The sequence below is a fragment of the Electrona antarctica genome (genome assembly GCF_951216825.1).
Source record: "Electrona antarctica genome assembly, chromosome: 8".
Classification (NCBI taxonomy): Eukaryota; Metazoa; Chordata; class Actinopteri; order Myctophiformes; family Myctophidae; genus Electrona; species Electrona antarctica.
The window spans coordinates 19,173,301-19,196,647 of record NC_136789.1 but is presented as its reverse complement, the minus strand read 5'-3'; the positions used below and the strand labels follow the sequence as shown (position 1 = coordinate 19,196,647).

At 45.1% G+C, this 23,347-nt stretch overlaps 1 protein-coding gene across 1 annotated transcript in view; it reads left to right on the top strand.

Annotated features, from left to right (window-relative positions):
* LOC306928394 (relaxin receptor 1-like) overlaps nt 1–23,347 on the top strand; it is a 126,445-nt gene that overhangs the window by 82,148 nt on the left and 20,950 nt on the right. The window contains exons 9-12 of the mRNA XM_079508450.1: nt 2,453–2,524; nt 6,693–6,767; nt 15,317–15,388; nt 20,829–20,900. Of these exons, the coding sequence (XP_079364576.1) occupies nt 2,453–2,524; nt 6,693–6,767; nt 15,317–15,388; nt 20,829–20,900 (291 nt within the window). The remainder of the gene's footprint in view (nt 1–2,452; nt 2,525–6,692; nt 6,768–15,316; nt 15,389–20,828; nt 20,901–23,347) is intronic.

The following is a 23,347-nucleotide window of genomic DNA, read 5'->3' as shown; positions in this document are numbered from 1 at the left end:
TTCGATGACGTGTCACTGTTGTGCAACACAGAGGATTGGGCAACAAGCGCTCCTAGGCTGTGGAGCGATGCGACCGGTTTTGATATCATTAATCTCCGTCGTTTTTATCAATCTCCGTCTCGGGCAACTGACCGTGCACTTGAACTTGACGGTGATCTCCGTCTTGCGCCTCCAAGGTGTTAATAATTCTGCTTTGTAAAACGGATTACCGATGATAATCATGGCTTCCTTTGTGCACTTCATGAGAATTCAGGTTTATCCTCTCAAAAGGTGAAGATTCCAGTCCAGATGGTTAAGTGGTGCTCACAAAGTTAAAACAAACTCATAGATGAGAGGAAGGCTCTCTGTTTCAACACAGCTGTATCGTCTTCTTCTTCTTTCGTGTAATGTCGCAAAACCACACTCTTGTCTCTGGTCCCACGTGGACGAGGCCAGCCTCTGAAGGAGCTCTGTACAGAGGACAGGTGGTGATTATGTGGTCGGAGGTCTGCTCAGGCTTGCCACACTCACATGCTGCGCTGTCTGCCAGGCCCCACTCCTTCATGGCCGATTTGAAGCGACCAACACCAACGGAGGCGGTTCAGCAGGGTCCAATGCCGGCGTGGTAGATGTTCTCCTACGACTCCATCTCCTGGGTCTTGGATGTAGTGGTGGCTCAGCCGACTCCCATTCCCACTTCCAGGTGGTTGCCAGCCATGCCCTTGTAGACAGGTCCTCAGGGATGGAACCAAGCATATCTTGTACTGTCCAGTTGTAGGGGTGGCGGGACTTGAGTCTGCATGGGGGCGCTGCCTTAGTTGTTGTTTCATGCAGGATATGCCAGTCGTGTTCTTGGGCTTTCCTTGCAAGTGCAAGGGTCGCAGCCTCTCGTCGGAGGCCGGCTGGGGCAAAAGGACTGTCAGGTGGGGGTGGGCTTCAGGCAGCCAGTTACGATCCGAAGGGCATTGTTGATGACAGGATCAACCTTCTTCACGTGTGGGCTTCTACTCCAGACTGGAGCACAGTACTCGGCAGCAGAGTACAACAGGGCTTGTGTGGAGATCCGTAGTGTCCTGGCAGAGGCTCCCCAAGTTGTGCCAGCGAGGCGGCGGATAAGTGAGACCCTTGATGTCACTTTGGCTCTTACTTCCTGCAGATGTTGTTTGTAGGACAGTGTCCTGTCCAGCCGAACCCCGAGGTACTTGGGGGCTAGTTTGTACTCGAGGCTGAAACTTCAAAATAATTGATTTTATGCTTAGCCCTGTTTAGCAAATGCAGGCTTATTTTTTAATTTAAAGTCCTTGCTCGTCGGAGAGCACTTTAAGTGTCTATCGTATTATGTTTGTCCATCTGATAGAGCTTAGCCAGAGTGGCCCAACTTCATGGAAAATTTGTTGCACAAAATCAAAAGTTGCTTTCATCCACTTTCAACCTGGCATCCCTTGTCATGCTGAGGAAGGTTTGACATCCGGATTCCGGAACGCATCCGGTGTCGAGTCGGTCGGATACGCCGTTGTCCAGAACCAGCACAAAAGCCTCTGCCTGGGCTCTGGACCTGATCACCCCTATATCTCTATATATGGAGCTGGCCTGTTCTGACATCACAACACTTCATAATTGGGAATGCCTGTCACAGAACTCCATATATAGCAATGAAGGGACACACAGAGACAGATACAGAAATCTCCATATATGGGTATAAAAGGGACACATACAGATGGGTGGAACGGGTACTCTGACATGGGTACAACGGGTATTGCATAGCCAGGTGGGGCATGGATGTCCAACTTCCATCGTTGCCGACTTGGTTCTCTACAGCTGGGCATCGTTCGGCCATAATCGGCTTCCAAATTTAGTGGGAGGGGCCTAAAAAATACCACAACTCACGAACGGAGGGCTCCATCTTGCACCACCCTTATCCATTATCGCTAAACTTATTTGCCATTTTTTACTATTTTGAAAATCATTTTAAAATAGTTCAACTAGCCGATCTACATCTACATGTAGATCAGTTATTTGAATTTTTGGAGGATAAATCCCACCCTAATTACTTACACATGATCACAGGGGTGACTTCAGTGGGAGCTCAGGGGCCTATATTTCCGAAGGCGTTTGTGCCTTTGACCCAACCACACTTTGCAATTTCCCCAGAATTGCACCTTTCTTGTACTACTTGCCCGACAGGCAAGTGCCTCTGACACCAGACTGATTACACCTCAAAATACAATACAGTATATCAATAATATATTATAATATATTAAATCGTATTACCCACACTGTACATAATTTGGTGTTCATATATAATTTTGGTTAAGGAAGGACTAGTCACTAGTACTTTCTCAAATTCTCAAAAAATAGCTTACAAAGAAAAAAAGTAAAAAGATGCCGTAACATGACACGCCGTGACCTTGTAATATGCGTCTAAGCTTTGTTTGTAATGTGTGGTTATTTGTTTGCTTGTTTGTTTTGTCAGGTTATTGGATAACAACCCTCTAACAAGGCTGTCTCACGACACCTTCCGTGGACTCCAGTCTCTCTGGTACCTGTGAGTGTGTTTCTTTCTTTTTTTTTTGTCACTTACATTTTTTATAAATTTTTTGAACAAAAAAACAAAAAACAATAGCAACACACATACAGTACAAACAAACATGAAAAAAGAAAAATAACATTTGCATGTTACATCACATATTCCTAGGCATTTACTGTTGTTCCTCATTCCCCCATACCCTTATTCTTTCTGTTCAGTCTTAAATGTTGTCCATTTTGTCCTCCATTAGTTCTTCCTGCAGTCTCAGACGGTGTCAGTTTCTCCATGAGGTGTATCCATAGAGTATATAAAGGATAGAGACCGAACTGGAGCACTAGCCCCGCCCCCAAGCTATTCATTTCGATGAAGTTGCTCAGTGGCGTTTTGAAGCACCCGGAAGACTGCCGGAAGTACCTCCTCCGGACCTCAAATTTGAGGTCCGGGGTGACGTATGGGTGACGTAGGGAGTGATGGTCCTACGTGTCCGTGCACGGGTCCACCTGCAGTCCTTCCTCTTACCACTAGGGCCCAGAGCTTCAACGTTGGAGCGCCTCACTGGCCCCTTGGGTGTATCTCCTGAATCAACTCATCCCATTATCCCTGTGATAGCTTTCTTTCCTGCCGCCAATAAAATGTTTACCAGATATCTATCCTCTCCTCGTATCTTTCCCCCCATCAAGTTTCCTAAGTACTGAACATCACACTTCATAGGCACCTCATATCCCAATATCTTTTGTATCTGATCATGTATCATTTTCCAAAAAACATCAATTTTGCGACATTTCCAAAACACATGTGAGTGATCCACATTTACGAGTGTGTTTCTTCTGTGGTCTCGTGACAATCCATATTTTCATAATATTCATAATAATTAGGACATTTTGGTCACTGTGTTTAGTCAATGGTTCATGAGTGAGACATGTCCAGTCAGAGGGGCTGAGAATCTGAGAATCTTCCTTCACCTCAGAGGATCTCAGCAGTACCCTGCAGGGCCATGTCATTTGCAATCCCATTGTCCTAACCATTTGAAGCTTGTGGACCCAAAACACAGTGAGAGAGCAGACAGCAGTCTGCACTGCAGTATCTCCTATGTCATATGTTGATTTGAAGTAACTCCACGCTTGTATTAATCTCTTGTCTATGCAAAAGTACTATATATATTGTCTTGTAACTGCGATGTTAAACTAGTCTTGTCGTGACTGGCCACTCAGGCGGTCAGTAGCTCTGCTATTTTGCCATTCTGGACTCTGTCTTTGATTGATTGAAATGGTCCACCACACTCCGAGGAAATCTCTCTCTGCCTGCGTTTCTTCATCTGATGCTTTGATGCCTGGTTTTCACTACTCTACAGTTTGCTTTAGAGAGCTCCTTTCTTCTCTAGTTTGTTAGTCAGTCAGTGTAGGAAAATACACGACACTTTCTTATGCAAATTGCAAGTGTTAACTCAATAAATCCAGGAAAGCATCTGCATCATTTTAGATTGACATGGCCAAAGCATTTCCGGGGGTCCCCAGCCAAAAACGTTGAGAACCCCTGGTTTCATTTTTTTTTTTTTACACAAATCTTCTCTTCTGGGGGTCCCTGGCACAAATCATTTTCAGATAGTGTGGTCCGCGGCCAGGGCTCCGCAGCACAAAATGGAAAATCTGAGATAATTTGTCTGAGATCAAAAGTGTAACCGTGGACCCGGCCTCCTCACAGAGCACGACCATGGACTGCTATCATATTATTACACCACTACACTATATCTTAATATTCTTATACATTATATATTATCTGACAACATTGCTATACCATTATTATATTATCATTATTATTGTTATTGTTATTGCTACTACTTGTATTTGCCTGTATCTGGCCCTGTCTATCTTTCTTCTATTTATTTATTTCTATTCCCCACCCCCTCTCTCTCTCTCTCTCTCCCCCGACACGGTCGAGGCAGATGGCCACCCGGGTTCTGCTTGACGTTTCTTCCTAAGGGGGAGTTGTTCGTTGCCACTGTCGCAATATTGCTTGCTCTGGGTGGATCTCTGTCGGTTTTCTGCTCTATATGTAAAGTGTCTTGAGAAAACTTGTGATTTGACACTTTAATAAAATTGAATTGAATTGAATTGAATTGAATTGAATTGAATTGAATTGAATTGAATTGAATTGAATTGAATTGAATTGAATTGAATTGAATTGAATTGAATTGAATTGAATTGAATTGAATGAACACAAATTGGACATTATTTTGTCCTTGACGTTCCTATTTCTGAGAAGGCATCTACAGTATGTCATGCTTTTTCTTTTAACTAATGAATCAAATCAAACCACATAAGTCATGATGTTGTAGCGCTGTGATCTTGGAAGCTTTTGGGAAATGCTGGAGCATTTCACTCCGCTTCACAGAAACCCTTTTGACAGATGCTGTTCTCCAGAACCTTATTAAAACATGTCTGCCTCTCTAACTTAATGTAATGTCATCCTGTCCTGCGATCTCATCATCTCAGTACAGCACCTTTATCCATGTGCCTGCCTGACTCTCAACCTGGCTCTCTGTTTCCATTCCAAATGTGCTACATCTCATGCTAGAGATGATGCCAATTCACCTATAGCTAAGCCCCGGCCTCTCCCACTTAGACACTCCCACTTGGACACTCCAGCCAGGCTCATTCATTGTCTCCACCAGGCCGAAGGCATGGGGAGAGAGTATGTTTTGCACTCCGTCCGTGTGTCTGTACGTCCGTCCGTCGGTCCGTCCGTCTGTGAACAGCTAATCTCCGGCACCGTTAACCCGGTCGATGCCACATTTTGCACACACACTCCCTGGATGCCAAAGATGAACCTCTGCCCCAAAATTTCCAGAACGGCCTGTTATAGCGCCACCAGGAGGCCGTTTTGTGCAAAACAATTCCCACTAGGCCGAGGAAGAAATGCCACGTGAACATTTTCAACTCAGCCTCATGGTGGCTGGCCGAAAAGTGTTTTTACCTCCAACTGCACGGATTTGTGGATAACTTTGTATGCCAACTCCCTAGAGGCCAAGGAAAAACCTTTGCCTGGAATTTTTCACATCTGCTCTTTATAGTGCCACCAGGAGGCCGACATATGTAAAACACATTTTCTAATATTACTCCTTCAGATGTTATCCAAATTTCACGCAAATCGGTACACATGCTCTCCATAGTCATGTGATCAAGACGGGTTTGTTTGATTTCTCATAATCCACCTTCATTGCCTACGATTGGCTTCTAAACTTTTCAGGAGTAGTCCGCTTTGTACCCGTTTTGTACAAATCACCACAACTACTCAACGCAGCGTCCGATTGCGATGAAACTGTGCATGCATATTCCCACTAGAAGAAATGCCACTTGACAGTTTTCAAATCAGCCTCATGGTGGCGCTACAACAGGCCAAGCCGTGTCTCACACACACACACACACACACACACACACACACACACACACACACACACACACACAACATGATTATATTACTCCTAAACATTTTGCCAAACATCAAACACACTCCTATCCTCCTGGTGGAGACCTGTGCCCAGAAGGGCACTTTTTCTAGTTCCATGTAAATATCATGGATTGTACACATTAAATACTGGTTCATTTTTTAAACCAGACCTTCAAAATCTCTTCCAAATCCGTCAACAAGGCCTGCCTTATGCACTGGAAAAATATGTGCGTGACATTTCTTTTTTAAAACATTTTTTTTATCATATAGGAAAACTATTGGTGGAGAGGTTTGTCTAACAACCCATGTTATGCTTAGCTGTGATTGGACCATAGCAGTTTGGGGAGGGGCTTTGCTATACGTAGGTCAATTATGTCATAAGATCAACGGACGTGTTCGCACACCTGCTCAGTCAAATGGGTGATGAGTTGGGGCAGGATTTGACCTTTCGGTTGGAGCTGTTTTTAAAATGGGCCAGAGTACCGTCCTCCGCTCCAAGGATCAACAAGAGAGAATAGCGAGCATGAACAGCCCCTGGATCGAAGAGTGCTATGGTCCTCACATGTATAGTAATGTGTGTGTGTGTGTGTGTGTGTGTGTGTGTGTGTGTGTGTGTGTGTGTGTGTGTGTGTGTGTGTGTGTGTGTGTGTGTGTGTGTGTGTGTGTGTGTGTGTGTGTGTGTGTGTGTGTGTGTGTGTGTGTGTGTGTGTGTGTGTGTGTGTGTGTGTGTTCTCTGCAGGTCCATGGTGAACACCTCTCTAGAGCAGCTGTCCCATCCCAGCTTCTGTCATCACATGCCCGCTCTGGACTGGCTGTGAGTCAACTGTGTGTGTTACGTTTAAATGATGTCTAGATACTGTACAGTACGTTTGAGTGTATTTCAGACAATCTCTGTTGTTGGTGGACATTGTGTGTGTGCGTATGTGCGTGCGTGTGTGTTGTGTATGTATGCACTACGCACTACATTATTCCATTAAAACCGGGAAAGCATCTGTGTCATTTTAGATTTTAGCGGTGGCTATTCAAAAATAGCAGATGTACAAGCTCGCAGCGTGGCACAAAGTGAAACATTCTGAGCTTGCATATCTGCTATTTTTGAACATTTTTGGAAAAAGAAAAAAGTGTGAGAACTACTGATTTAGAAGGCACGTGTAGAATCTGCCTAAAAAAATGGAGAGCACGATGATGATGGAGGAACGTGGAGACAATGGAAGAGATGGAGAGATGGGGAAGAGAGAAGTGTGGGAACAGAGGAGAATGGCCTTCTATAGTTACAGTAGTTCCCAGTAGGTCGTTCCCTGATGTCATCGCTAGGGACACATGCATCAGTAATGCTGATAGGAGTTTTAAAGTTGTCGGCGAGTCATCAGATCGTTATATATTTCACAGTACACTACAGGAGTCTTTTTTTTTTTAATCGACTGTCTTATATCTGTGTGGCTTTCACACTATACGATTGGTCGCCGACTAGGCATCACACACTGCAAGAGTTCACCAAGATGTGAGGAACTGGGGATGGCAATGAAGGACCGGAAAGTTTGGCGTGGCATTGTGAAATCCATGATCTCGACCGCGGTTGAAAAATGATGATGATGAGATGAGAAGTGGAAAACCAAACCAAAAAAATGTGGTGTATTTATTGAAATGCCAAATTCTTGTTTGTTTGTTAATATGTTGCAGTGTACTTACCGTACCCCAGGCAATGTTTAAATGCATTTTTCTTCTATGTTGCTTTTGGATATAACATTGCAAAACCTAGTTTTCTGTCAATCTGTGGTTTGATTGTTCCACGCTGCCTCCAGCTTGGTTTTGGTCTTGCATTGGGGCTCTTGCCCCACTCCGAATTGAGGTCTGGAGAAACTCACTTGAAAGAGTGGAGCAGCTGACTCGCTGGGGCACGACTAAACAACAGTGAGTGGTGACAGGACCAGAGTACATCTGTGTTATTCCATCTGTGTTATTACAACCGGTTGTGGCCAAAAACTAAATCGGGCAATTCACTTGCATCAGTCAATTCGGAAGAGAAACATTTTAAAACATTGCCTTAGGTTATGTGCCACGCACACTATAAACATGACTCATAATGTCACTTTTCACTTAAACATCCTCAGCTTGCTTTCTGAGAAAGGCCTCCGATCCTAGGTTAAGCTTGGCCTCCTTGGGCTAAAAACAGCCATAGCCACTTTGAGTGTTTTTTGTGCAAAACTAATGCTTGGAATGTATTCAGAATCATGAAAACCCCCTAGTTTGACATGTCACATGCTACTTAAAGCATAAGGAAAGTTTGACATTTTTGTCTGCCATAGGATGGTAGGGTCACAAGAAACCCCTATAAAGACAATTGCGCAATACCGACAGCCGGTCAGCAAGTGGATTCATGAATCTATGTATATAGACAATATATTAGGCCAATAAAAAAGTCTATATACCAAATTTCCCACCCGTCCACCCCATCTGCCAGGATTATATCAGCCATGAGACTGATCATGGTGATACATTCTTCTGTACTACGAGCATCATAGTTAAAGACCTGGCAAAATGGCTTTTTCACTCATTTTATTTTGACCAATCAATCGGAACGTCCCATTCCATCAGTGGTATACTGGATTCTCACTCCACTGCAGCTGTGCAGTGGAATGGCTAGTGATTGTGTAACCTGTCGCTCACGCAGCCCAAGGTAGAGGGAGAGGGCCAGTGTGAAGCATGTCTGTTACCAAGTTGCTTATTTCTGACTTAAAATATTTTCAGATACATATTTTAGTGTGCTGCTTAAGTTTAAAATGAGTAATACACGGACTGGGTGTGATCAACTATTTACCTTACTTTAGGTACTTATTTTCTTTCTACTTTTACTGACATAAACATGAACAGCTCGAGGTGTAATTATATAGTGGTGGTATAATCAGGCCTGCACACAGGCAGTGCGCCAGTGCGTATGCGTCGTCAACATTAATTCTGGGCTGTCAATCAAGCGCCGGGAAGCGCTTCTGTGTACCAACAGCTGTGGCCGCCCAGAATGATTATTATGGCCAGAATACTAGTAAATTCTGTGGCGAGAGCATTTCCCACCGCCACTCAAAGCGCCTACTGGCCAATCACAGCACGTCTTGCACAAGTGCACTGGCCATTGTGGCCAATCACAGCGCGTCCTTACTAAAACGAGGGAGGATTCCATGCTGCTCGCTGCTGGGAGGAGGTTGACAGGGGGACAGGAGTTTACTACTGAGAAAACCTAACACAAATGGTTCGGCTTCTCCGTTTCAGATGTGGAGCAAACTAGTCCCCGGTGTAAAAGTTGTAAAAGGGGATGCTTTGCACTCTTCCCATTCGCTGCTGTGCTTGTGTTTGTTTTATGGGTGCTGGAGCAGCTGGTTGCTCGTGTGCAATGCCGTCTCTCACAGCCTAGGCATCGGCCACCGACTTTTTACAATTTACAATTTACAATTTAGGCATTTAGCAGACGCTCTTAATCCAGAGCGACTTACAATAAGCAAGAACAAAAGCATGGGAATACATCACATATGTAAAAAAGCATTTATCGCGAAACATGCGTAAGCTAAGAACGTGACTAGAACATATCTATATAATGACACTATACATATAAACTATAACTAGAACATATCTATATAATGACACTATACATATAAACTACACATATATGCTATACTATGCTGTACATATATACTATGAAGTGCTATGACTACTATACACTATATACTATGAAGTGCTATGACTACATACAATGCACTTATTGTGCTGTCTACATGACATGCTATAAGTCTGTTTCAAATGCTATATAAGTCTAAGAAGTGCTGTCTAAGGGGGGTAGGGTAAGTGCTATGGGCCATGATGGAGTCTGAAAAGGTGGGTTTTCAAACTACGGCGGAAGATCGGGAGTGATGCTGCAGTTCTGATTGCAACGGGAAGTGCATTCCACAGTTTTGGGGCCAGAAGGGAGAAGAGTTTGGGACGTGTGGAGCGTTGTCCCGGCGTTTTTAGTGAGGGTACTTCCAGCTTCCCTGCGTTGGCTGATCTGAGTGCGCGGGAGGGTTTGTAGGGTTCAATCATGCTGGCAAGATATGGGGGAGCCATACCTTTGGTTGCTTTAAATGCCAACATCAGAGTTTTGTATTCTGTGCGGGCAGCGACCGGGAGCCAGTGCAGGGAGCGGAGCAGGGGGGAGACATGTGAGAATTTTGGCTGGTTGAAGACCAAGCGAGCTGCGGCATTTTGGATCAGTTGGAGAGGCTTCAGTGCACATGCCGGTAGGCCAGTAAGGAGAGAGTTACAATAGTCAAGTTTTGACAGGACTGTTGTCTGGATTAGGAGCTGGGATGATTCCTGGGTGAGGAACGGTCTAATTCGTCGTATGTTATAGAGTGTGAACCTACAGGATCGAGTGACAGCTGTGATGTGAGTTTTGAACGAGAGCTGACTGTCCAGGACAACACCAAGGTTCCTGGCTGTTGGGACAGACGTTACCAGGGCGTTGTCTACGGAAATAGTTAGCTCCCGCATCGGGCAGGACTTAGCTGGGAAGAAGAGAAGCTCAGTCTTGTCTGGGTTCAGCTTGAGGTGGTTGGAGGACATCCACTGTGAGATGTCAGCCAGGCAAGCAGTGATGCGCTCTTCCACCTGGGTGGCAGAGGGGGGGAAGGATAGAAACAGTTGTGTGTCATCGGCATAACAGTGATAGGATATATTGTGAGCAGAGATGATAGTGCCAAGGGATTTTGTGTACAGTGAGAAAAGGAGGGGACCAAGTACAGATCCCTGTGGGACCCCAGTTTGGAGGGTTCGGGGGGATGATAACAGACCTTTCCAGGAGACCTGGTAGGTCCGGTCGGTGAGGTAAGAGGAGAACCACTTTAGTGCCGTCCCGCCGATGCCTAGATCCGCTAGGGTGTCTAGGAGCAGCTGGTGGTTCACTGTGTCAAATGCTGCTGATAGGTCTAGGAGAATCAGGACTGCGGAGTGGGAAGCAGCCTGGGCAGCATGTAGTGCTTCTGTGACTGCCAGCAGGGCAGTTTCTGTGGAGTGGGCCTTTTTGAATCCGGACTGGTTGGGATCCAGCAGGTTGTTATGTGAGAGATGGAGAGAGAGCTGGTTGGAGACAACACGTTCAATGCTTTTTGATAGAAATGAAAGGAGTGATACCGGTCTGTAGTTCTTGACATCTGAGGGGTCAAGGGTTGGTTTCTTGAGGAGTGGTGTTACTCTGGCTGACTTGAGGGCAGATGGGACGCAGCCTGAGGTTACTGAGGTGTTGATGATGGAGGTGATGAAGGGGAGCAGATCAGGTGCGATGGTCTGGAAGATTGGAGACGGGACAGGGTCGAGAGGACAGGTGGTAGGTCTAGTGGAAGTCACTAGTTGTAGGACCTCGTCTGGGGAAAGAGGAGAGAAGGAGGACATACATGGTGTGTTGGGGTTAGTGTTGGTTGAGTCAGATGCCACTTTATGGGGGAGAGGGGGGAAGGAGCTGCTGATATCGTCAACCTTCTTCTCGAAGTAGTTGACAAAAACATCAGCAGTGAGGGATGAAGGTTGGGTGGGGGGAGGGGGCTTAAGGAGGGAGGAGAAAGTGGAGAAGAGCTTCCTTGGGTTAGAAGTACAGGATTGGATTTTGGTGTGGTAGAAAGAGGTTTTAGCAGTGGTTAGTGAGAGGGAGAAGGCAGAGAGGAGTGAGTGAAAGTGGGATAGGTCATCAGGTAGCTTTGTCTTGCGCCACTTCCTTTCGGCTGCTCTTAGAGGTGTTCGTTCAGATCTGAGAGTTTCAGATAACCAGGGAGCCGGTGGACATGAGCGAGCTGGCCTGGATGAGAGCGGGCAGTGTTGGTCGAATGCAGATGAGATAGAGGAGAGGAAGGATGAGGTTGCAGAGTCAGGTGAGAGAGAGAGGAAGGACTCCAGGGAGGGTAGAGAGGAGAGAATAGAGGATGAGAGGGAGGAGGGGTTTAGGGATTTGAGATTGCGTCGGGTGGTGACGTTAGGAGGGTTAGTGGGTTTAGGCGGGAGGGTGGAGAGAGAGAGGGAGAAGGCTATGAAGTGGTGGTCAGACCTAATTAACGGAGTAACAGAGAGTGTAGAGGGAGAGCAGGCTCTGGAGAACACAAGGTCCAAAACATTACCAGCCTTGTGAGTGGGAGGGGAGGGAGATAGAGAGAGGTCAAATGAGGCCAGAAGGGATGTAACGGGAAGATACTTCTCTGCTGTAGGTAGGTTGAAATCGCCCAGTAGGATCAGGGGGGTGCCATCTTCTGGAAATGAACTAATCAGGGAATCTAGTTCTTCCAGGAAGTTCCCAAGAGTTCCTGGGGGGCGATAGAGGACAATGAGGGTGAGGGGGACTGGTTGTGATATTGAGATAGCATGGAATTCAAATGTGGACAGAGAAAGGTGAGAGAGATTTAAGACACGGAAATTCCATTTGGGGGACATTAGTAGTCCTGTGCCACCCCCTGCACCTGTTGGGCGAGGGGTGTGGGTAAACTTGTGGGAAACAGAGAGGGCGGCCGGGGTTGAAGTGTTGTCTGGGGTAATCCAGGTTTCAGTCAGAGCAAGGAAATGCAGAGACTTGAGGGAGGCGTGGCCTGAGATGAATTCAGGCATTTTCTTCTTGGTAGCTGCATGGCAGTTCCAGAGGCCTCCCTCCACCACCATGTGGTGACTGGGTGAACGAGCTGGATAGATGAGATTTGAGGGATTTCTGAGACGGGGGAAGTAGTGACTAGGACGGCATGAGGGGGAAAGTATGGGGATGGTGGGAAAACACATTGTACAGAGAAAAATAGGTAATATATATATATAGTGGTAGTAATAATAGAACAAAACCGTAGTAATAATGATAATAATAATAATAATAATAATACAAATAATAATAATAATAATAACAATAATAGTAATGACAATAATATGTAGTGAAAAAGGATGATACAAAACCCTGGGAGGTAGTTTTCTTCGCTGGATGTGTTTCTGGATGTCCGGGTCTTTAGCTTTGGCACTAGGCTATACTAGATAGCCTGTACGGGTACAGGTTTTAGTTCCAACATAGTGGAGTGGGAAGAGTGCAAAGCATTGCGGACTGGCACTGCTGCTGCACAAAATGGAGCTTAACACTGTGTCCCAACATACTGTCCCTTATTATCGTAAAGTCGGGTAGTGTACACTGTTTATTTTGCACCGAGGAGCCATGTGTGTCTGACTGTCTGACTGTACGTCACCTCGGTTAAAAACAAAAGGGAAGCCTGACGTATGCTTCGCCGTACGACGTGTCGCATGTTAAAACAAATAGCTGATCTGCAAGCTCACAACGTGTCGCCTCCGCAACACGTTGTGAGCTAGTAGATCGGCTATTAAAAAAAAAAAAAAAAAAAAGTATCTAAATATTGCTTTGATGCTCATATTATCCTTACGAAGTATTACGTTGTTTTTATTAGAATATGCATTCCATAGGGCTGGACCACACATGGACCTAGCTGCAATTTGCAACTCTAGATTTTTTAATAATGGGATGAATCTAGAGTTGCAATACCCTCCATTGACCACTCATCCAATAAATATCCTTTTTGCTATAAGTTATTCATGCATCACTCTTTTATCCATCCGGCGAGACGGGTCGCCGCATTTTGGGAGCACCAAGTAATTTCTCCAGGTGCTCCTCTGAGTACTAGACCAAAAACGTTGTGTGCAGCCCTGGTATGGGTATAATGCTACTTTTACTAGTGTTTTGCAGACGGGAGCCCAGCAGGGGCGTGTTGCCCCATGTTGGGAGGTTTTAACGCTCTGGTGTCCCCAGACCAGACCAACAGTGTCTGTTGACAGAGAACAGGGTTTATGAGGTGCATGCCATGGTTCCACAACAACCTGAAAACCTGGGAGAAATGGTGTTGTTGTAGAGAAAGGATAGGACATAAATCAGAGTGAATCTCTAGCTAATACCATTTTTGTCTTCTTTCTCTCCCTGTCTGTCTCTGTATCTCACACCCACGCATGCACGTGCGCGCGCACACACACACACACACACACACACACACACACACACACACACACACACACACACACACACACACACACACACACACACACACACACTGTTCCTGTTCGCAGATGACTCGGCACTGCTGGTCTCGGACAGGGACAGACTGCAGGTTGAAAATGCCCTCAGCTCTGAACTCGGTAGAATCTGCACCTGGCTCGCTGATAACAAACTATCTTTACACCTGGGAAAAACTGAATCCATTCTCTTTGGATTTAATAGTAATCTCAGCAAGGCAAATGGCTTCTTGGTTAGAGTGGGTGACAATGTTATCACACGTAAAGATGAAATTACCTACCTAGGTTCCATCCTGGAGGCTAATCTTTCCGGTGATAAAATGGCCACCAACGTAATCAAAAAAGTCAACCAAAGAACAAGATTCCTTTACAGGATCTCCTCACTGGTCGACAAAAACACCTTGATGACCTTAACAGGAGCCCTTGTACAAGGCTTCTTTGACTATGCATGCACCTCCTGGTACCACAGCACCTCAAAGGCCCTTAAAACTAGGCTCCAGACCTCCAAAACAAACTGGTCAGGCTCCTACTTGGCCTCACCCCCCGAACCCACCTCACCCCTGCCCACTTTGACAGACTGGCATGGCTTAGGGTCGGCGACAGAGTACAGCATCTTGCAATGGGTCTGGTCCACAAGATTCGATACTCCACCAAGATACCCATGTACCTGTGTAGATACTTCCTTAATGTTAACGAAGTCCACACCCACAACACCAGAGGGAGTGCAACGAATCATGTTCAACCCAGATTCGGCACAAACAAGGGACTAAATTATTTTCGCTCCTATGCCACCAAAATGTGGAACGCCCTACCAACAGTCATTAAGACATGCGAATCCCTTGACTCCTTCGAAACCGCTCTCAAAGGGCACCTACGGATGGCTGCAATTCGAAACTGGCCCCCGTAAAATCTGAATCCCCCCCCCACCGCCCCCCCCCCCCTTCTTCCCCTCACTGTATATGTTTCTTTTCCCTTTTTACCTCCATTATGATGAATTCCTGTACTGTTCTTTGTCTATATAGAAGTGTCTATTTGTACGTCTCTAAATGTTTTGATGATTTGAACATGGTGGACCCTGTTGTAAACAAGTGTAATGCTTAATTGGGTCGTCCACTCACAGTTAACAGCCTTTGTATTGAGTTTGTGCTTGAAATTTACTGTAATTCTGCAAACTGTTAATACAATTTTCAATCAATCAATCAAACAAACACACACACTCACACTCACACTCACACACACACACACACACACACGCATTTTCTTACTTATTTTACTAACTGCCCCATTCTCTCTCTCTCTCTCTGTCAGTGACCTCGCTGGGAACCAGATTCAGCTGCTCAACTACTCCTTGTTGAAGAACTGCAGTAAACTTACAGTTCTGTAAGTATTACGTCACTCTCGCGTTTAGCTGATCCTGTTTTCCTCGTGACAATTGTAGCCTATTTCTAATGCCACTTTTTTGTGTGAATCAAGGCAAAACTCAAATACAAGCTTTAGCCCTGATGAAGACCGGTATAGGTCGAAACATGTGGGATTAATAAAGTATCTTCTCCCTTGCCTGGATCTACTCCTTTTTAATCTGATGTGATAAATCCCGACTGATGCAGGAGCACCTTTTTACTGTTTTAAGTTTTTTTGACTTTTACGTTTCCAATGAGCACCTGGTTGTTTCTTTGTCTCTGTCAAATACAAGCTTGTTCCACTCTGACCACTCACATGTGCGTTGTCCTAATAACCATTTCAACAAATATTTCACAAAAAAATAAATATTTTAAATGAATAGGTGAGACATTCAGGCATATGAAGCAATAAACGATTGTTTAGTTTGTTTAGATTCTAAACCAGACCTGGGCATATTGTACGGCCAAATACGGCCCGTGGGCTGACTCTGACCGGCCCGCGAAAGATTACTTGATAATCAGAAAATAAAACATACTTTCTAATTACCTTATGTGTGGACTAAAACCGCATCGCTTTTATTTTGAAGCCCACATGTATTCTCACAGTGCACGCAATCTGCACGTCAACTGTACATGTGAATTGCGTGTGATTGAGAACCTGTCTTCCTTCCTTCACCCCCCTCAAATGCAAAAACGTCTGCTTTTTGGATTTATTGTTGATAACAATGTCGGTGAATGCAAATAGCGCAGGGAGGTGGACAGTCGCCAAACCACAGGGTAAATAGTCACACACAAGCAGAGGGCAAAGTGAGCGATGTAATGACTCAGAGACTATAGTATAGGATGTCAGGTAAGCATCTACTGTATATTCTATTTCTAACTCTGTGGCTCCCTGGAGCAATTCAAAGGCAGAGTTCACGAGAGGCAAGTCAGGCAGCGGGTAATATTCTTCACTGTTATGCTATTGACAGATCGCCTGAAGTCTAAGCACAGGCAGATAGTTTTGTACTTCCCACAAAGAAGGAACGGGCTTCAAGGGGCTAAGGTGACGGACAGATTATCCCTGCCGCCAGGAGATTTTGATCTCTGCACTCTATCCCGCTCCAGCTTTGAGCCAGGCTTATCTATGTTGTTTTTTGGGAAAATAACGTCTGTATCAGGTCTTGTGTTAAGTCTGGATTAAACAGAATGAAAGTGCTCCAGGCAATTCATTCTTTCATCTTTTTCTTATTTTTTGATCATTTCTTTAATTCTCTTCTTTCCTCTCTGACGTCTCTCTGTCTGTCAGTCTCTCTCACTCTCACTCTCTCTCTGTCTAAGAGAGGGTAATTCTGTCTGTCAGTCTCTCTCTCTCTCACTCTCTCTCTGTCTAAGAGAGGGTAATTCTGTCTGTCAGTCTCTCTCTCTCTCACTCTCTCTCTGTCTAAGAGAGGGTCATTCTGTCTGTCAGTCTCTCTCACTCTGTCTAAAGGTGGCCTTACACTAGCCGATAATCGGGCATTTGAAATCTGACAGCACCACACACTACAGGATAATCGGAGCGGGGCCGAGCAAATATCAAACATGCTTGATGTTGATCGGGCCGATCCCGATCGCGCGCGGGGGGTTCCCGATTGAGTCGGGCACCCCCCGAGCGTCAAAAATGCCCGATTATCGGCTAGTGTAAGGCCACCTTAAGAGAGGGTCATTTTGTTTGGGGTGTAATTGTGATTTAACCTTTTCTCACATTTATCGCATTTGTCAATATTATTGTTGTGTTGCGGCCCGCTATTTTGGTGAAGAGATTTGCTGTAGACAGCTCCAAGCACTATAAGTATAGACTCTCGGGTGGATGAGAAGAACGGATCCTCGTTTTCGAGGCTGCCATGATATTGTGTGTGTGTGTGTGTGTGTGCGTGTGTGCGTGTGTGCGTGTGCGCGCGTGCGTGCGTGCGCGCGCGCGTGCGCGCGTGCGTGCGCGCGTGCGTGCGGAGAGAGACAGTTATTTAATGAAACTCAAGATTATAACGTCCTGTCTCGCTATAGCGCTATCACAAACATGTCGCCCTGTGTAGCCTGGCAGCTATTCCTGTACACGCAGAGAGAGAGAGAGAGAGAGAGAGATGCGCCCTGTGTGGGTCTCGCGCTTGTATCACGGCATCCTGCACGTGCATGTCAAAATGAATTGGAATAAAAAAACAAATGATGCCGCTGCCTATAATGTTTCGGGTCTGGATCGCATCTTGGTGAACTCTTGCAGTGCGTGATCCCTGGTCGGCGATCAATCGTTTAGTGTGAAAGCCACAAAGATATAATGACAGCCGATTTAAAAAAAAGACTCCTGCAGTGTGAAATGCACAACGATCTGATGACTCGCCGACGACTTTAAAACTCCTACAGTGTGTAGGGGCCATAATATTGTCCGTTTTAGTCTAAGTGAAACAGAGGTCATCATATCCTTTCAATAAGGTCAGGATCTCTAGCTTCCACAGTAATTCAGAGGAAAAATCTCTCTCTCTCTCTCTCTCTCTCTCTCGTACCATTACCTATATTGTTGCTGTTGGGTAGAAACCTTGCACCTCCACCTCCACTACCTGTTTCAACTTTGTGTTTTGTACATCATGCCCTACTTCATCATTCAAGAGTGTCCCCCTAAAGCTTGCAGATAGGCTATTCTCACTATTCTCACTTAAAATAAGGAAAGGGTTTTGGACATATGGTTTCCATCTGAGAGCAGCAAGATGTAACCTGCAGCCAGTTTACCTCTTGAGACATCCAGTCCACCCACGGACTGCGTGAACAATCGATTATCGTCCAGGCAGACTGGCAGGCTTTACTGCTAATGTGACTTCAAATGGCTCTTGGATGGTTCAGCGCCCGAGGCACCGATTTGTGATTTGTGTCATTCAAAGGAACAGTTTCCCTCGCTCTGCTTAGGAGCTCCAGTCAAATCAAATATCTTAGAGGACAGACAGACAGACGGCCTCACCGGGCTGACGTCAGTGGCACGCAGTTTATACTCTGTCATCTGGGAGAAGAGTATACTGGAGCACGCACAGTCCTTTTTTAAATTAACTTTATGAGGCATTTCCCGATGGCCTGCAGTCATGGCCTGTTAATTAAATCACGAGACCAAAACATGGCAGCAGGCCACGAAAGAGTGAATTTAATTAATTGTTGTGTCTGTCTACCATGTGGACCCTATAGAGCGTCGCAGTCCCGCCCCCTACCAGGGCCCAGGAAATTATTCTCCGTTCATTTTCCTCATAAGTATTTATTTAAAGACATTTTAAGCCTCGTACAAGGCCAACTCTTGTCGTGACAAATCATGACAACAAACACAATTTTCTTGGGCCGAACAAATAATTAGAAAGAAGAAAAAAACGGCAGGTTACACTTTTGTTGTTGTTTTTCTTCTTTGTAATTATTTGTTTGGTCCAAAAAAATGTGTTTGTTGTCATGGCTTCGTCCGTGGTGTAACCATCCCAACTGTCTATGGGAAAAATGCATTGGGAATCATTTCCTGGGCCTGGCGTCGTCATGAAAGGGGGCGGGACTGCGACACTCCATAGCGTCTCTATTCTATTTTGGGGTGAAAATTTGGCAGAAACCTTTGAAAGAAGGAGAGAGAAAAGAAAAGCCTGTGAACAGTAGACAGTAATCAATTTGAAATTAATTGATCTAGTCCGACGCTGTTGTGACAAAAAGAGAGTTGAGCCAGAAGGCAAAGCTCTCTGTCTACCGAGCAATCTTCGTTCCTACTCTCACCTATGGTCATGAAGTGTGGGTCATGACCGAAAGAATAAGGTCGCGAATACCAGCGGTTGAAATTAGTTTTTTTCGACGGGTGGCTGGCATCTCCCTTAGAGATAAGGTGAGAAGTTCAGTCACACGAGAGAGACTCGGAGTAGAGTCGTTGCTTCTTCGCCTGGAAAGGAGCCTGGTTCGGGCATCTCAGGCTTCTCCCTAGGGAGGTCCTCAAGGCACGTCCCACTGGCAGGAGACCCCGGGGCAGACCAAGGCGCAGTTGGAGGAAACACATCGACTCACTGGCCTGGGATCCCCCAGGAGGAAGTCACTAATATTGCTCTGGAGAGGGAAGTCTGAAACACTCTGGTGGAGATGTTGCCCCGACGACCCGACTACGGATAAGCGGTTGAAGATGGATGGATGGATAGTCAGACACCTGTTGGAAACGCATGGAACTACACAATGGCCGTTGTACCTGTTCTACACCCGTTTGTCAGAGTACCCAAGCTCTATAAGCTCTATAACAACCTGTTGTGAGCTTGTAGATTGTCTATTTTCAAAACTTTTTGAAAACATGCGAATTCAAATGGGGGTCCGTGGCACCAAATATTTTCAGATGTTCGTGGCCGTGAAAATGTTTGATAACCACTGACCTGGAAGCTATTATTTTCACACTATGTTTTTGGTGTGTTATAATACCGTAAGGGATGGGTCTATGACAAGACACGGAAATAAAAAATTCATTCATTGTCTCCACCAGGCCGAAGGCATGGGGAGAGAGTATGTTTTGCACTCCATCCGTGTGTGTGTGAGTGCGTCCGTCCGTGTGTGTGTGTGTGTGTCTGTCCGTCCGTCTGTTACCAGCTAATCTCCGGCACCGTTAACCCGGTCGGTGCCACATTTTGGCTGTGAATGCCAACGATGAACCTCTGCCCCAAATTGTCCAGAACGGCCTGTTATAGCGCCACCAGGAGGCCGACTTTTGAAAAACATTTTTTGATATTACTACTCCAGATTCTGTCCAAAAATCCCGCAAATCATTACACACTATCTCTATCGTCATGTGTTCAAGATGGATCTGTCCGATATGTCATATTCCATCCTAATTGACTAACATTGTCTTACAAAGTTTGCAGGATTGGCCCATTTGAACACAGCGTGCAATTTACGTGAAATCTTTCACAGACTTTCCTACTAGGCTGAGGAATATATCCCACCCTTTTCATATTGGCCTGTTATAGCGCCACCAACAGGTGGATTTTTGCAAAACTCATTTTTGGAACAAAATGCCTCAAATTATCCAATTGGCGTAAGAAGAAATGGCACCCTTTTCACGTTGGCCTATTATAGCGCCACCAGGAGGCCACAACCTGACCTGCCCTGCCCTGGTAGAGACCTGTGCCCCGAGGGGCACTTTTTCTAGTTCATTCATTCATTAATTCATTCCTTAATTAATTAATTAATTCATTCATTCATTCATTCATTCATGCACATAGGATAAAGGCCTTCCTGTTATCCTTTGTGCATTATATCTACACACGGATGGTGGAGGCAACCTGACAAGGACACTTCGACACAATGCCAAGAGAAGCAGGGGACCAAATTGGTAAACTTTGGATTACTTGACAACCGCTCTACCTCGTGTGCCACAGTCCTGACTAATCCTGACTTTCCCTTCTTGTCCTGTGCAGCTCACTGATGGACAACAGGATTACATCCATACCCGAGAACACCTTCCAGTCCCTGTGGAACCTGCAGGAACTGTAAGTAAAGTAAACAAATACTGGATGGAAAGCTCCCCTGAAAACATAGTCACCCCGGGGAGCATAGAGCCAGCGGTAACTGCTCGGCCTGGTATTCCTAAACAGAACCTAAGTAAACTATGCTTAAACATTTAAACCTAACGCTGCAGTGTGTGTGCACTGCAGCAGTGTACTCCGCTCGAAATGAATGAATCTCATGTGCTCATTTTAGTTTTGATTGTGTATAGGCTACTTCAACTTTGTTGCGTGGCGGCGGTACCGCACACCCAAAATAGCCACTCTACAAGCTCACAACGCGTCGCCTGCAACGCGTTGTGAGCTTGTAGATCTGCTATAATTCTGTGTGTGCGAACTGTGCACGCCTGCACAGCACCACGCTCAATTAAGAAAGATTTGGTGCAGATGTGCTCATACCGTTGATGACGGTCAGGTTCAGAGCCTCAGAACGGAGAGGGCACTTTTCTCCAATGGTCAAAAAGGCAGGGGCTAAAGCGCCCTTTCATAAGCAACACATTGATGAACAACAGAACAACATTACCTCGTAGCCATTAGACATCTGAACCTGACTCACTAGGCACAGTTGGGCTGATAGATGTATGTATGTAGCAATATGCATATAGCACTTTTAAAAACTGAATGTAATTCCGTATGCTGCTGGTTTTTGTATTGTATTGTCCTTCTTGTTTTTGTATCTATGGCTGTCTGTATATGTTGAGTATGAACCAAGACAAATTCCTATCAACTTGTTGACATGGCAAATAAGTTATTGAATTGAATCTTGAATTGAATTGAATTGAACAAGCTGATATGGTTTCAGCAGGAGTAGACAGTAGACACAGGAGAGCAGGTACCGGAATGCTTTTTTGTCTCCACCAGGCCGAAGGCATGGGGAGAGAGTATGTTTTGCACTCCGTCCGTCCGTCCGTCCGTGTGTCCGTCCGTCCGTCCGTGTGTCCAGCTAATCTCCGGCACTGTTAACCCGGGCGATGCCACATTTTGCACACACACTCCCTGGATGCCAACGATTAACCTCTGCCCCAAAATTTCCAGAACGGCCTGTTATAGCGCCACCAGGAGGCCGCTTTGTGCAAAACAAGTTTTTGGACAGTACACCTACAGATTTTGTCCAAACATCATGCAAATTGGTACACAGTCTCTCTAGAGCCATTCAACGAAACGGGTCTTTCAGATTTCTCAGACTCCATCCTGATTGGCTAAGATTGGTTCCCAAAGTTCGCAGGAATGCTTAGTTTCAAACAAAATGCTGCAAATCATGAACACATCGTGTGATTTCCATGAAATTGCGCACGCACATTCCCACTAGGCCGAGGAAAAAATGCCACGTGAACATTTTCAACTCAGCCTCATGGTGGCGCTATAACTGGCCGAAAAGTGTTTTTACCTCCAACTGCATGGATTTGTGGATAACTTTGTATGCCAACTCCCTAGAGGCCAAGGAAAAACCTTTGCCTGGAATTTTTCACATCTGCTCTTTATAGCGCCACCAGGAGGCCGACATATGTAAAACACATTTTCTAATATTACTGCTTCAGATGTTATCCAAATTTCACGCAAATCGGTACACGTGCTCTCCATAGTCATGTGATCAAGACGGGTTTGTTTGATTTCTCATAATCCACCTTCATTGCCTACGATTGGCTTCAAAACTTTTCAGGAGTAGCCCGCTTTGTACCTGCTTTGTACAAATCGCCACAACTACTCAACGCAGCGTCCGATTTCGGTGAAACTGTGCATGCATATTCCCCACGGTAACAAGACAACTCACCCCTTTTGCCACTTTTGGTGAGTTGTCCTGACAACTCACCCCGAACGTGAAGACAACTCACCAGGGGTGAGATGTCTTCACTTTCCGGGGTGAGATGTCTTCACTTTTGGCCACTTTCGGGGTGAGTTGTCTTCACGTTCGGGGTGAGTTGTCAGGACAACTCACCAAAAGTCTGACTGAATATGTAGCCTTTGAGCTCTTTTATATACTTTACTGAATATTGCACAATAATACTTTACTGAATATTTCACAAGAATATAACACAAGAGTCAAATGTACGGTCAAATGTAATGTAGTTTATTTAAATATAGAAACATTGTAAACAAAGTTCAAACAGCAGTTTGTACAAAAAATATAGAAACATTGTAAACAAAGTTCAAACAGCAGTTTGTACAAAAAATATAGAAAAAAGGTAAACATCAAAAGTTTAGAAAAACATCAGTTTGTACAAAAAAATATAGAAAAAAGTTAAGTATAGAAAAAATTTAAACTAAAAAATATAATAAAAAGTTGTCATATCTAAAAACATCAGTTTGCTACAAAAACACTAAAAAGTTGTCATATCTACAAAAACACTGTTTCAGTGATAGAAGAAAAAAGTTGTGCTGTGTGCAGTGTGCAGTGCAGTGTGCTGTCCCATTTTGGTCAAAAGTTGCAAAAG